Here is a 14595-nt window from a genome sequence, read left to right as displayed (position 1 = left end):
AACACATTCCACTTGTTCACAGCAACAGGTGCAGCAAGTGAAGATAAGAATTGTTTCTTACTCTTTTCTCTGATCTTCTCAGGGCCTTTCCCAGAAAGGCCTGGGAAAGTTGTCGGAGGCTCTGTGTGGCCAGAGAGCTCCTGCCACACTTCACACTTCCCCCCCAGGCCCTGAAGATATCACAGTGCACCATCTTGAAAGTGGGTTTGTGCATCTTGAATGAGTCAGCAATACTCCTCCATCCCTTCTTCCCTGTATGAGTCAGTGAAGACTTTTTTCTTCCTGATGTGTTTTATTTCAGAAGGTCAGAGATCAAAGAAAGGAAATACAGAGGATCCATAGAATTATCCAGTGTGAGTAGAAGCAACTTGGAAGTTCAGTGTATCACTTGTGGCTTGGCTCCAGGTGCCTGAGTTCCACAAGTCCTTTTTCTTGCCATGCCCACCTCACAGCTTTTTCTCACAGCAGAATGTGAAGTGGCTGCAAAGCTGGGTTCCATCCCACTGAGTGACTAAAAAGAGTGGTTCTTCTTCTGTTCCCTTTTTGCCATGTAACTGGGCTACTAGTGTAATTTCTACTGAAGTAGAAATTGCTTTCCCATTTGTGCATGAGAGCATGTGCTCCTGGTTTTCTTTAGTCAGGCATGACTATGAAAATTGAATAACAGGGAATAGTTTTGGCTCCCAAATCTGACTCCCGTCATGCTGTGTTTCTTGCTTCACTTTGGAGGGACCCTCTGGCAGGCTATTTGTGCCTCTTGTCTGTGTGTAGCTGCCTGTCTTCCCCCTGGCCTCCCAGCTATACCTGACTTGCCAGGAGCCAAATGAGCACACTCTACCATTTACACAGCTCTGTCCAATAATGGGATTAATGGCCTGTTGTCCCTCCATGCTTTCATGCTGAGGTGTTGGGCCACAGATGACCAAAATGCTCACTGTTGAAAAGGATTGTCAAAACAGTTGGATTACGTTTATTGTCCTGATTACTTTTCAAGTTTGTGAAGGTTCCTGTCCTGGCAGCATCTGGCATTAGGAGTGCCGTGAGAGAAGCTATTCTCATGGCATTATCCTTATTCTAGGATGGTGATGTTTGGTTGTATACTTGAAAATATAAGTTGCTAGATAAACTCACAAATGCCAGAGCTGATGGTACATAGAGTCCTAGGCACAGAGACCACTATATTTTACAAAGCTTGTTTTTCTTGTGCTTTTCATGACAGTGTTCTGGAGTAGTCACACAGTTATCCAGGCTGTGGGTGTTTTAACATGGTAGTGCTTTATATTGGCTGAAATTTCCTCTTTATAGCAAACCCTCTACCTGCTCAAGTGTGAGAGTACCTCCTGGAGAGCAGCTGGCTCTCAGTACTGGAAAACATGGCTGCAATCTCATGGCTCAGCTGTCCATTTGCTGAAATGAGGGAAGGGCACTACAGTTACCTAACTCTGACAACATTCTCCTTGCTTACTTTGTTTCATTTTCACAGGCAACCAGTGGAAATCAAATTATTCACAAACCGAGGTGTATGTATAGAAGCCATTGATGTTTTGATGGAGACAGTGAACTGCCCAGTGCTGGAGGTGGCGGTGGAGGCTGTGAAAGCTGTGGCTGCTTTCCTGAGGTAGGCAGGGAGTGTATTTGCAGACTTTCCTTCAGATAGATCTGTTGATAGCATCTTGGGCTTTGCAGTTCCCCTGTGGCTGTGTGGGTGAATGTGCTCTGCAGTGGGACTTATGGCTGAGGCAGGCGTGGGTACAGCAGAGCCAGCTTCCCACCCATCTCAGGAAAGCTGCCAGAGCAACGAAGCTGTGGCAGGCAGCAAGTCATTGCAGCCAGGACCTAGTGTTCCAGGCAGGCTTGTACAGCAGTTGCTATAGCTTTGTCACTCTGTGCCCCATCCAGATTGATAAGAATCATAAACACAAGACTCTGGACAGCCATGGGCTTCCTGACTGTAGTGGAAGCAGATAGAGCACTGAGGATGTGTTTGGGCTTATGTGTGGGTGAAGGCGCTATTCAGATATTGTGACCTTACTATGCTCTGCTGGAGAGAAGTGGCAGTGGCATATTTCCATCAGAATAGCAGTTGTTTCTGATGGTGTTGTCCTTCTAGTGGAATGTCTCCTGTAGGGACTGTGCATCTTGTCTTTGTCTTCACTTGTTAAGGAAGGACCATCTGAGCTCCCCTCCAGTCCCATATGAAGAACTGCAGAAGCTTCTGGAGGCAGTGCTGAAGCGATGTGCTGACCTTTCCCCACCACAGAGTAGTAAGAGGCATGCAGTAAGTCAAAAGTTGTTGCTTATTGGTAGGAATGAGCAGGACAGGGGTGATCTTCCTAGGCCGCTATGTGGATGTTTTATACATGTTTCATCCCCTTGTTACGTCCCAGTTGCTGTTTGGTTCTCTGCTACTTCTTTTGATCCTCTTGCCTTGAGATGGTACCAGACTTTGAAGTAGATGAAGATGGATGCTGGTGAATGATATCTTTCTAAATCAGTGAAGTTTTGTGGGGCACTACTTGAGCATTTACTTCCCTTTCTTCCTATCCCCACTTTTAGGCTGCATTGGTTAATCTATTTTTTCAGCAATGAACATTTCTTGTTCTACATTCAGATCAAGAGTGCAAGGGAGTTGTTAGCCAATATTTGAACTAGAAATCCTTTCCTGTTCCTGGCATCTGTAGTTAGTGTGGTGTGCTGCTGGGACCTCTGCACTGCTGGGAAGATCCCCAGGTGCAGATGGCTAATGAAAAGACAAGGGCTGAGCCTTCTTGCTCTAGTCTTAGAGCCATGTAGGTTTGGATTGCATGCCAGTAGTGAGAAGAACACCTCAATTCTCAAAGGAGTGGCAGAACTCCAATTTCATGATGAACTAATTTTAGATCCAAGTTCGGTGCTACCAGATATTGGCCTTCTCTGCCTGAAGAAGGCAGAAGTGCTTTCTGTCCCATAGGCAGATGTTGGCCAGTCAGTTTGCACACACACAGAGCTAGAGCTAGATGTCCCTTTCAGAATTAGGAGCTTCACAGGAAGGAAATTAGATAGTGAGGATATGCAGGCTGTGTTTAAAGGGAGAAAAAGGGAAATGATGGTACCTCTGACAAGGTATCTCAGCATGAAATGGAGAAGGAGTTCTGAACCACCAGGCACCAATGTGTAGCTGTGCTCTCCTCTGCTATTATAGAGAAGACCACCACAACAGGTTAAGGCTTAAAGGCAGATTTTGAGTTCCAAGTCGTTCCCAATTTGGGCAAATCATTAACTCTGATGCTTCAGTTGGCTTCAGACTTAACTCAGTGGGATGCTGTGTAGGAACAAGAATTAGTGCATGGGTGATAGCTGCTTAAAACTCTGAGCCAAAGTAGAAGAACTTCTAAGATTTCATTGCTAAGCAAGGAGAAGAACTATTCTATGTTGTCTGAAGAGTATTTGGAAGAAAAAAAATTTTAAAAGTACGAAGTTTTCTCAGAAGGATTTAAAGCTCTGTTAACTGAAATGCTTAAAACTCAGATCAAATAATGGTAATATAGATTCTAAAGACAGGGCACTGCAGAATTAATGGCTCTATAACTCTGTCTTCCCTAGGAAGAGCACACAAGCTGTTTTACTCTGCCCTCTCTGGGGAAAGCATGGTAGTAAAAAAATGGTTGTGTGAAGGAGTGAAATAAAATCTGTTGTTCCTGCTGCTGCTGGTGGTCAAAGGAGAAAGCTATTTTTTTCTGAAAGGGGCCCATAAAATTAAGACTTCTCTCCTTTAACAGGGTGATCTCCTATTCTCAGTGTCTCAGAGTCACCCAGCAAACAGAAATCTTGGTAGAGCTCCTCAGAGACAGGGTCAGTTCTTGCTCAATACCCTGGAAAGTTTCAGAAATGCTTGCAGGTAAGGACAAGTCAGGAAGGTGTATGGGTGGGTGCTGTGTGTCCATGTCTGTCCATTCTTCTGTCCTTACAACTATGTTCCTCCACCCAGTCCCACCACAGAAATTTCACAGGTGAGTTCAGTGCATAGTATTGGTCAGTGAAACAGCAGAGGCAGTGGTATGTATTAATAGTGAAAATTTTGTGACACCTGGGTATGTCTTCCATGAAATTTGTCAGGGACCTATCAGTTTATTTAATGACTTAGGGCTTTGAGAGACTGCTTGAAAGTTCACCAAAACTGCCAATAATGTAAGAACTATTGGAAGGTATGTGTGAAACCAGATTGCTGTGCTATGTGGTGTCACTGCCAGAGGGGTTTAACCATTTAACAAATGTCTATCTGCTCCAGATGCTGGCCTTGGATTTGCTTATATCTGTGACCTGTTACTGAAAGTGGGTTTATAGGCACCAACTTTACCTCTTTTTCTGGATCAGAGCTATCTGGCATCCTTAGCTGCACATCAGACAGTGGTAGATGAGTTTGAGTATGAATCAGGATCAGGTTTAAGGATTTTCTAGTCAAATTCAGTTTTGCCTTGCATTACTTGAGTTGGCTGAGATAATTCAGTCAGAATCAGACATGCCTTTCTGCACTGACCCAGAGTCTTGGGGTTGTGTTGAGGGCACTCATGGATTTTATATCAGCTAAATGATCCCTTGGCAGATTTTCACAAGGTTTGCTGTACTGTGCATCAGGCACTCTGGTATGGCTGAAACCAAGTCTTGCCACACAAGAGCTTCCCACTGCACATGCTTTCTTCACAGAAACGAAGTCTTCCTTTCCCAATGTGTACTGTTGTGCAATCTTGATGACTTGTAATAGCTTCACTCAAGAGGTAACTGAGTGTGGTTGCCAAATTCCTGTGTTTCCAACTGATTGAGTGTTTGTGGGTCCTTTATTGTGAAAATTGTGATTAAAATGTAGTATCTCCTGGCTTCCTTTACAGAGTAAGGAGGTTTCCTCTTTCCTCTGTTATCCACTGTGTGTTTATAGGTTAGCCGTGGAATTCCAGGGTGACTTCATGGCCCAAGAGAATGCTTTCACTGCCCCCAACTCTGAGAGCAAAGACACACTAAGCAACTTTTCTGAGTTCCTGTTGAGGATTTGTGACAGTCTCTGCATCCCCATGGTCATGGTAGGATTTCTTTTAACTTGGTCTGTTGCATGGGTACCTGGAAAGGTGCTTTCAAGCACTGAGAGTGGGTTACACAAATGTTTTTTGGGGAAGAGGGCGTGTCATGTATACCAAGAACAACTGTGGCATTTGCCACTTTTCCCCCAGCAAATATGAAATGACACACTTTGTGCAAAAGGTAGTGTATACGCTCAGAGGGTGCAGAAATTCACAAAGTTTCCATGTGGATGTCAGTGTCTTTCTTCCGACTGTGCAATTCCATAGCTTACCTACCGTGCTGTGGGATCCTTTGCAACTCCAGATGTGTCAGAAAATGAAGTGAAAATGCCTGAACTGTTGTTTCCCCTTCTGCCACTTTTTCAAAACTTGCCTGTGTCCCAGAGAGCTGCCATGGTTTACACCTGCAATTTTGTTTCTGTGCTTCTTCCCAGAAGGTACTGATGAGGCTGCCCAGTCTGCATGGGCAGTATTAAGCATTGTGCCTCAGTAAGGCCTGTGACATGATTTTAAAAGTACCTGTGGAGACTCATGAGTGCTTTAGTGCTCCATACAGGTCTGTCCCTAAGACACTTCAAGCAGAATTGTCAAAACAATGGGACTTTTGTTGTGGTTGCTAAGATTTAGTAAAGTTTGCCTGTGCTTTGTGACAGGTGCAGTTGGATTCTTGCAGTTGTTAGGAGCCTGGAGATGTTTTGGTTGGTGTTTTCCTAACCAATCTCTTGGTAGGCAGCTGCAGTGGCACTGCTGTTCTCCTCCCTGACAGGAGGGTGCAGTGCATGTCCAGTTTGGCAAAGCTGGAGTCAGTGTGCTGTTTCTTACTCATTGAACTTGGGTAAAAATTAATGGACTGTGAGAAAATTGTCCAGTGACCTTCAACAAGAGTGAGGTGAGTCATTCTGTTCTAAACAGTTCAGGGCTGGATTCTGTAGGGAGCTCAAATGCCTGTGTTTGCCACTGCGCAGTGAAACACTGAAGCACAGGTGTTAAGTGTTGCTAAAGTCAGCTGCACTTAAACATATATTGTGTGTTGTTTAGGAGAATTAGCCATCTGACCTGTAAAAGCAGTAACTTGCAGGGCAATGTGGGCATTAGTGTCAGTCACTGTGCATTAAGGCCTAACTGGTTGCCTGCTGGAATCCAGGAGAAGTTTCTTGTCTGGCACGATGTCTTGCAGTTACCAGCACAGCTCAGTGCTAGCAGGGGGAGTGTTAGTTGAATTCAAAGTGCTCTGTGAGCTTGCTCTGCTGCCAGGCATTTTGGTAAACGAACTGCTGCTCCATTTGTTTGGATTTAGAAACCTGACTTTCTGGGCAGGCAGGAGGCTGGAAGGAAGCTGCTGCCTTCATTGTTTATAGCAACTTGTGCACCTGATGTATTCATCTTTCCACAGAGCTATCTGGAAAGGGCTGTCAGCCCGTCAGTGACGGAGGTTTTCATCTCGACACTCAATACCCTCTTTGCAGTGGTGCCAAGCATGCGGAATAAGTTCTCCAAGAAGCTGGGTATGAGGGTATTGTGAAATCATGTTCTCTGTGGTCTTAACTGGTAGAACTTTCTGCTACTGCATATTACTGAGGCAATGAGCCTAACATTTGGACTTTATGTGGAGGATTCTATTACAAGTTTATATGAGTAAGAGTAGAGTGCATAGTCATGCTCAGCAGGATGGAAAAGTTATTTGGTCTAGCAATGATAATGGTACAGGTTTTATTTTGGATAAGAATGTTGTGTCAGCTTTATCCTTTCCTCTGGAATAATTCAGAATTGAATTGGCTGTTTCTGTAGACAGGGATTATGCTGGAATTGTTGGTGGGATTTTACTATGTAGAAATACTAGTTTAGTCTATGTATGCCTTATTCTTCACACATCAGAGAGGTGATATAGCAAATTACTCTGTTCTAAACATGTGAAATGGGCAAATCCTCACTTCTCCTGAGAAAACATATAAATCTCAGATACTTTCCTCACACCCAAACTTGGAGTAGTTTACTTTCTGAGAGGCAGCCTAATATATGTATTCTTACTTAGGTGGCCTGCCCTCTTCGCCAGGCTTATATGGAGATGTGTGGGGGTGGTTATGGGACCTGCCTACTCTTTTTGTTACCACACATGTTCTGTGCTCCTTTGACATCTGTCTTGCTTTCTGTCTAGCATCTTCGTCCTTCATCCGACTGACACTGGAGCTCAAGGCCAGATTTTGCTCTGTACAGAGGTATTGTGATGTGTGCATTCTAAGTGAGCCAAAAATTTCCAGATGGGAAAGTAGATCATGCCTTATCTAATACACCTGATTAGGCAAGACGAGAGTCTGAAAGACTCAAGAATGGTTGTGTCTTACTGAAAAATGTAAATGGTTACTGACAATGGAAGAGCTTGATATGGGAGAAGGGAGAAGCAGTTTGGTAGGGGACGGCTGGATTTACACAGCATTGTGAGAATTCTGTGTTCTGTCGTGTGTTGCACAGATAGACATAAAGCAGCCTGACTTGGCAGTTGTCAGATGAGTGGGAGTTCTGAAGAGAAGTATCAGTAGCATCAGTTCCATCTGAGCTCTGGCTTCATAAGCATTTACTACCACTATTGTTCCTCATGGTGTGATAATATATTAGAAATGGGGGGAACGAGGATAACTTCAGTAGAAGGCATTGCAAAAGATCTCCTGTAGTAGAGGCTATGATTTCTAGGTTGAGGAGTATTTGGGGACACTCTCTGAGGGTCTGCAGAGATATCTCCTCTTTCTTGTGACTGTACCTCATTAAAAAAGTAAATAAAACACACAACACTCCTAGTCCAGTTTACTAGTGTGGAACTTTGAGTGGGGGATTTTTACCTGTGAATGGTGTGTGGTGGGAGTGGTTTAGGTTTCTGAATAGAGCACTATGTTGCGCCAAGGATGGTGTGTTACAGATGTCTGCTTATGTCCTGTTCTGCAAGGAAATGGTTGGAGAGAGGGAAATACCTGGAAATAGCTGTTCTCACCCTTTTAGTTAGTATTTTGGCATTCTTCAGTGTTCACCCCTGGCAATGTCATTGCTAAAAAATCTAAGTGTTGTTTGCAGTGGAATCATGTATGGTAAGCTACCCTTAAACACCTCCCATTCTCTGCAGTGTTAGGGGTCCTGTTCTTGCAGGTCTCGCAGTGTAGACAAGGTGTGATGGTTGTGAGAGTAACTCACTGTATTGACATTGGCCCAAGGTATGAACATGTTCAGTGTTGTTTCTGCACACACCCACCACATCTGTGAGCCGACAGTCCATTGGGAACTCATCATTTTCCTGGAAGCCTAGGTTGGCTCCTAGAGTCTTCTTGTGATGGGGCAGGTGCTTGTATGTGATCATTCAGTAAAATGAGGTTCTGGCAGACTGTGTGTTCTGGCAGATATAAGTAGGAAGAGAATATTTCTAGCCTCCTTTACTGTATGTTTCTGCTCTTCTTCACAGTAATCCTGTCCTGAATCACACCTGTTCCAGCTTCCTCTGCAACTTATGCCTGAACCTTTACTCAGCCACAGAGAAGACGAGAACTTCTTCTCAGGAGGGCAAGTTTGGGGAAATAGAAAGATTGTTTAATTTAGTTTGAGGCACGGCTGCCTTCTGTTTAGGCAACAGGTGGAAAAAAGAATTAGAAAAGGACAAAGGAGAAGGGAAGGGAGGACACACATAGTTTGACAGAGATATTTTTTTCTCCAGCTTATTTTTAAGCTGGTCAGCACAGAAAACACTCAGAAAATACCTTTTGGGGAGTTTTGAACCCTACCAGAAGGAATGCATTTCATCTGCCTATGGTTTTGTTTACATTGGGATATTTATTCACACAGCTGTGCATGCTTAAATGAATCAAAATTACTTGCCACAGTGAAATGGCATATCTGCAGATTAAAGTAATTTTTCCCTCTGGTGTACTCTATAAAGCTTTCCTGTCTATACTGTAACTTTGCATAATTTATATGTCCCAAAGAAATGAGATGAAAGTTTCTGTGTCAGAAAAGCCACTTTTCCCATTAGCAGTGGTTGGTCACCATACAGACAGCATCAGCAAAGGGCTCGAAATCTCAAACAGAAGTGTCTTTTCATCCTTAAAGCCAGCTCTGTTAAATCAGGTTGCACACTGCTACTGATGCCAAGTCATAGAGGTGTGCTTGGTGTATGCAGACTGTGGAGTTGTTCCACAGACATTTCTGATCATATCCTGCCTGCTTATATTTTTATTTCTAGAGCAGGAGATGTCTGAGCTCCTGCAGAAGGGTCTGCCTCAGTTAAACTACACCATTGCTGAAAGCCTTCTTCTCCTGTCTGAAACCCCTGAGCCATTCTTTTTGGATCAGTCTCTCTGCAGCCACCAGCACTGTTTCCTACTACTCTTATACTTCGCCTACACCTTCGGGGATAGGTGAGCCAAGACTATACAAAGCAAGTGGCCATTATAAACCATGTATTGATGGGTAAAACATATCTGTTTTTACTGTTTCCACTCCAATCTCCTTCAATGCAGGTTTGTTCCAGATGCAGAATTATTTCTAGCTGTAAGAAATTTTCTCCTATCAGCACAGGATCATGGAGACTGTCCCCCTCCACACATACTCAGAGCTGCACTTTACCTCCTTGCTGTCTGTCAGGACAAAGACAAAGCCCTGGATATGGTAAAAGATTTCATTCCGACCTGTTGGAGCCTTTTTGTTGAGACAAAGGTTTCTCCCCACTCGCATCAACCTTCTTATAGAAAGTATTTTGGCATAAGTGGTGAGCAGTGAATGAGTGAAGGCTGTGCAGTGCCTCTACACTCTGGAAAGTTAACTATGAAAATCCAAAGGGGAATATAGATTTGACAGAATAAACTTGTGCATGTGTGGGAAGTGTAACTGCGTTGGATAGGCTATGAATTCACATACAGAATATAATAAATTTCATAGCTCAGTCTCCCAAACACATCTCCAGCCTCTGCAGCAAGCTTTCTAGTGTTCCCATATGGCTTTTTGCTGCTGCACAGCTTTGAGCTCTGTTTAAAGCCTACAAGTTTCTTAGTCTTTGTGATGCAAATGGGCTTCACAAAATGATGTTTAGCTGATGTGTTTGATTGTCTGCTGAAAAGGCAGTATGACTGTTTCTTGCAATAAAGTCATCACTTCAGGTGTTTTATATTCAGTATTAGTGATTATTTTGTTCTCTGTCTCACTTCCCCTTTCCTTCTTATCAGAGGTCTTTGTCTACCATAAGAAGGATCCTGGATAATCTTCCAGATCTGAGCTTGGTCTATGTCCATTGTCCTCTCCTGCTGAAATTCTTCCTGCACTACCCTGAACTCATGGGGAAATGTGGACACCAAGTCCTCCAACTCTGGTTTTCCTGGGAAGACTGCAAGCAGACTGAGGTTGAAGAAGCTGATTTTGGCTCATCTGATCAACTGACCAGTGCTAACCCATTGCTTCCCATTCTGAAGAGCAATACCAGCATTTTGCTTATTTTACTGGTATGTGGCTTTCACAAGGGCAGGCTGCTATCTTGGCCCTGATTCTGGGGGCTTTTTGGTTCTTAAAGCTTTCAGTGATGTTACAAAACCAAGGCTTTTGATAGAAGGGGCCATGTGTGTATACACAGACTTTCACCTGCCTGGGAAGCCTTATGTGGAAAATAGGACCTTGTAGGTGTGTTATCTCTTTCTCTGTTGTCCATCTACTGTGACAGGAAGGGATCCTCTGAGAGTTGGCTGGACAGGCATCTGAAGAGTTATGCTGATGTATATGTAATGAAAAATCCTATTCCTTCCTCTATCCAGATACACAGCTGGGTACTTCAGATTCTTCAGTGCCAGCCTTTGAAGAAGCTGTTTTGCAAATTGGAGAGCAAAGCTTTGCTACTCACAGATGAGAAGGGTATAATGAACAAGAACTTTGAAAAAGCAGTGTGCAGAGAACAGATCTTGAGGGCACAGCTTTCTGTTTGTTTGAGGTTTTCATTTTGTCTCATTTTAACTGGAGACTCTTGTCAGAGAATTTTGAAGTATTCTTGAGTTTTCAGGACTGCAAATAACATGTTTTATTGCTCTTAAAAGATAAAATAAAAGTCTTGTGACAGGGAAAACTAATCAGTGCAGGAGAGAAAGGGGCCTTGAAGTAGCAGGCAAGTGTGTTTGCCTTTAGCTGGTGTAATGAGCTCTGTTAGCCCATGTAATCATGACACAGTCCTGTCCTGATGGCTGCTTAGAGGCCTTTTCTCACTTCCACTGTTCTCACCTTCCCATCACCCCTCCCCATCAATGGCCTCTTGTCCCATGACTGTTGAGCCAGTCACATAGTAAATAATTGCTAACTTTTCCACAGAGGAACATGAGACTTCCCTGTAAGGGCAAAAGCTAAGAGCTGTGGTATTTTCCTCCAGTCTGTTAGAGAAATTAAAACTAACTGCCATTGGGAAGGCAAACCCGTGTCAGCAGATGGTAAAGAAGTAAGAGGAAGCAAGGCTTGACTGAGTGGGTATCCGTTGGGCATTACAGAACATGTTTGCTCTGATCTAAGAGGCTATAGCTGAATTTCAGTATCTGATGTTACTGAAATGACTGCCAGGAGGACTCTCACATAGGGCAGTTATTTCACAGTAGGGATGATATTGCAGAGTAGGTAACAATATCCAGGCATTTGATACCACTGCAGAGCATTAGTAAAAGTGAGCAATGAGTTTACAAATCAGGACAAATTAAGGAGGTGAGGTGTCCCATGAGGCTTGTCCACACTACTACCTTTGGCAGTAGTTCTTGAACTTATCACTCCATAAACTGAAGCAGGTCTGTCAATAACACCTAAATGATGTCTCTGTTGTAACAAAAACTAAATGATGTCTATGTTGTAATAAGTCACAGGCTTGGACAGTTCACCTTTCAGTTGTGGAAGAGTATAATCAATCTGAATTTAGATTAATACTAATAAAACAGTGCAATATGCAGGGTTAAATATACTGTCAGATGTAAAGAAAACTTATGAGATGAATAACCTAAGCCTCAGAATGCACTAGTGGAGTGGAAGGGCCTCTGCATGGTACAGTGAAACAAAAATTAATGTCCTTCCAAGGATGACTTCTTTGCTTATCTGTTTTAAACAATTGCCTGGATTAGATATAACAGATGGTTAGTGACTTCATCTGAGACCTTGAGCTTCTGGGTAGGAAGGAACTGATTAACACAGTGGTGCGTTTGCCAGGACCAGAAAGGCTATGGCCATAGGTTCATGTTATTTTGTGCTCTGTGTGTTCGTCTGGATGTGAATGTAGTCATGATGACATGCTGTCTGACTTGTCTTCTCCATGTTCCAGGTCTGAGGTGCTCTCTCAGAGAACAGAGACGTTAATTTACAATCCTGAATGTCATATGAAGCAGATCTATGTCAGCAGAGATAGCAGAGATGATTGTGCAGACATCTCCCTGCCCTTTATGAAAGTCTCTGCTAGAGGCAGGAATTCAGCTCAGAACTAGAGCTTTTTCTGGCACAGCCAGCCTGTTCTTAGCTTATTTGCTTTCCTTGGGTATGGGTCCCACAGCCATTTTCTCTGCATCATGGACATCTGGATGCATTACTACTGTGTGACAGGGGAAGGCAGCTGGGAGAGGCAGCAAGCTGTCCAGGCAGGCTGTAGGCTCAGTTGCTGTGACCAGTTTCCTGTTTACCTCTTCAACTCTACCGTTGCAATGCAGTAGCCAGGACTACTGCTGGAAGAGAAGAAAGGTCGTGCTGACCTAATATGTGTTGAGATGGTCATATTATATCAGCACTACCAGGCATTTTCTGTCTGATATTTATACAACTGCTTCCTGTACATGCTGTGCAAGTGAATTTAATGTTATGTACCTCAACATGAAGACTATGCCCAAGTTAAGCCTACTGGCTTGGGATTCAGCTCAGAGGCTCCAGACAGAGCCCTGTAGTCAAGCGGCAGGCTTGTGAACTTTCTACATGACTCTCCCCTTCCTGTGATGGATTGCTTGCCTAGCTTATATATGTTTCATGCAGTTTAGTTATGTTACTACTGCATATACAAGGTTGCCAGCCTTTTGAAAGTTAGGAACTATGAACTGACTCATAAGCTTGATTTTAAACAAGCATCTTTAATATGCAAGCTGATTTTTCAAAAAACAAGGAGAGCAGAGGTGCCAGAGATTCTGTTCTCTTGTTTAGGTCTCCCTTGTCTAAAACTGTGACCTTAAATGTATATTACCCTTACACTTACAGAGCCAAATCATTCTTTAAATGGGATTTTACTCAGAGGTGCCTAACAGACATGAGTCCTTCTGCTTTATTCAGTTCTCTATTTAATGAGGACATACTTAATAGTGCTTTATTAGGCTGTTTCCCAAGGCACCAGATTAGCATAATGGTATTAAATAGTGGTGGCTTCTGCCTAATCTGGGTAGAAAGGTAATGTGTTTGTTTCTTCCTGTGCAGGACCTGGTCTGCTCAAGCTCTGTGGAAGTGGCTTGGAAGGTGTTGATGACTCTAAGGACCTTTCTGGAAAGAAATGAGGATGTCCTTGTCTGTGATTTGCTTCGGAGCCGATTTTTACAGATTCTGCAGCAGCTTCTGGTAGAGAGCAGCTCAGCCACCCTACAAGGTGACCTCACCTCTCTGACTTGGTCTTGCTGTTAGATCAACTAGCTGTAGGGACACAGTCTGGGATAAAGTGGTTTTGGACTGCTGATGTAGCTTCAGTACTTACCTGCATAAGGAAATTTATGGACAGAACTGTACTAATTTAGTTCCCTTTTTCAGAGATTAATTTTGAAGTGAGAGCCTTTTTTCTCATTCAGGTTGTTCTGGATTCAAACTGTGATTTCTAAACCAAGGCAAGGTTCTTGTATACTGATGTCAGTGTTGAAATGGAGATCTGTGCTGGTAAATCTTCCTGCTTGAATAGGGGCCCAAGTGGTGGCTGAAAGATGTCCTCCTTTTTGCCTCTTCTTTGTGTGAAACAGCTGGATATGCCTGAGTATACACAGTTCCCAGGACACAGAAACCAGGAGCAAGGATTGAATGATTCATTATATTGATCCCCAAACAGGGACTGTGGTATCACCAGATCTTATAACTCTGTTAAATCTCTCAAAGGGAGCAAGGCTGTGACTGGGGAAATCCCTCTTTTCTTTACTAACCCATCTGTTGGAACTGTTGTCCCACTGAGAAAGGTGCTATGCAAACCAGTCTGTGAGCTTGAACTGAAAGAGGGAGCAGCACTAGGATGTCCTTGGCTCCTTTAGGATTGGGAGTTAGCACAACTTCTACTTGTTCCTGAGGGGACCACTGATGCTTTTAACAGCTTTGCTATGTTTCAAGTGTTTTTTTGTGCAGCAGTTGGGATGGAGATAACAAGCAGGAAAGTGTTTTTGCCTTACCTCCAGCAAAGTCAGTAGGCTGGAGGAGGGGCATTGAAAGCAGGAGCGTGGTAGAGCATGCGGCTACAAGATCTGCTAGATCTGATCTTGTTTGGAGTTGTGCACATTTGAACTTGTGTGTCCTTTTGCTGCTGATCTAGGGGTGCCAGGAACTGTGGGGAAGCAAA

At 43.5% G+C, this 14595-nt stretch overlaps 1 protein-coding gene across 14 annotated transcripts in view; it reads left to right on the top strand.

The window, feature by feature from the left end:
- CCDC134 (coiled-coil domain containing 134) overlaps positions 1-14595 on the top strand; it is a 46762-nt gene that overhangs the window by 11652 nt on the left and 20515 nt on the right. For all 14 annotated transcript variants that reach the window (XR_012051630.1, XR_012051625.1, XR_012051628.1 and 11 more), the window contains exons 11-21: positions 1484-1618; positions 2164-2278; positions 3759-3877; positions 4913-5054; positions 6445-6556; positions 7207-7267; positions 8497-8594; positions 9271-9445; positions 9548-9695; positions 10250-10522; positions 13485-13650. Coding sequence is in view for 6 of the 14 variants with exons in the window: in XM_030288647.4 (XP_030144507.4) it covers positions 1484-1618; positions 2164-2278; positions 3759-3877; positions 4913-5054; positions 6445-6556; positions 7207-7267; positions 8497-8594; positions 9271-9445; positions 9548-9695; positions 10250-10522; positions 13485-13650 (1544 nt within the window). In the remaining 8 variants the exon portion in view is untranslated. The remainder of the gene's footprint in view (positions 1-1483; positions 1619-2163; positions 2279-3758; positions 3878-4912; positions 5055-6444; positions 6557-7206; positions 7268-8496; positions 8595-9270; positions 9446-9547; positions 9696-10249; positions 10523-13484; positions 13651-14595) is intronic.

Source organism: Taeniopygia guttata, chromosome 1A (genome assembly GCF_048771995.1).
Source record: "Taeniopygia guttata chromosome 1A, bTaeGut7.mat, whole genome shotgun sequence".
Lineage (NCBI taxonomy): Eukaryota > Metazoa > Chordata > Aves > Passeriformes > Estrildidae > Taeniopygia > Taeniopygia guttata.
The sequence above is the reverse complement of the archived record's forward strand: the minus strand, read 5'-3'. Positions and strand labels throughout refer to the sequence as shown.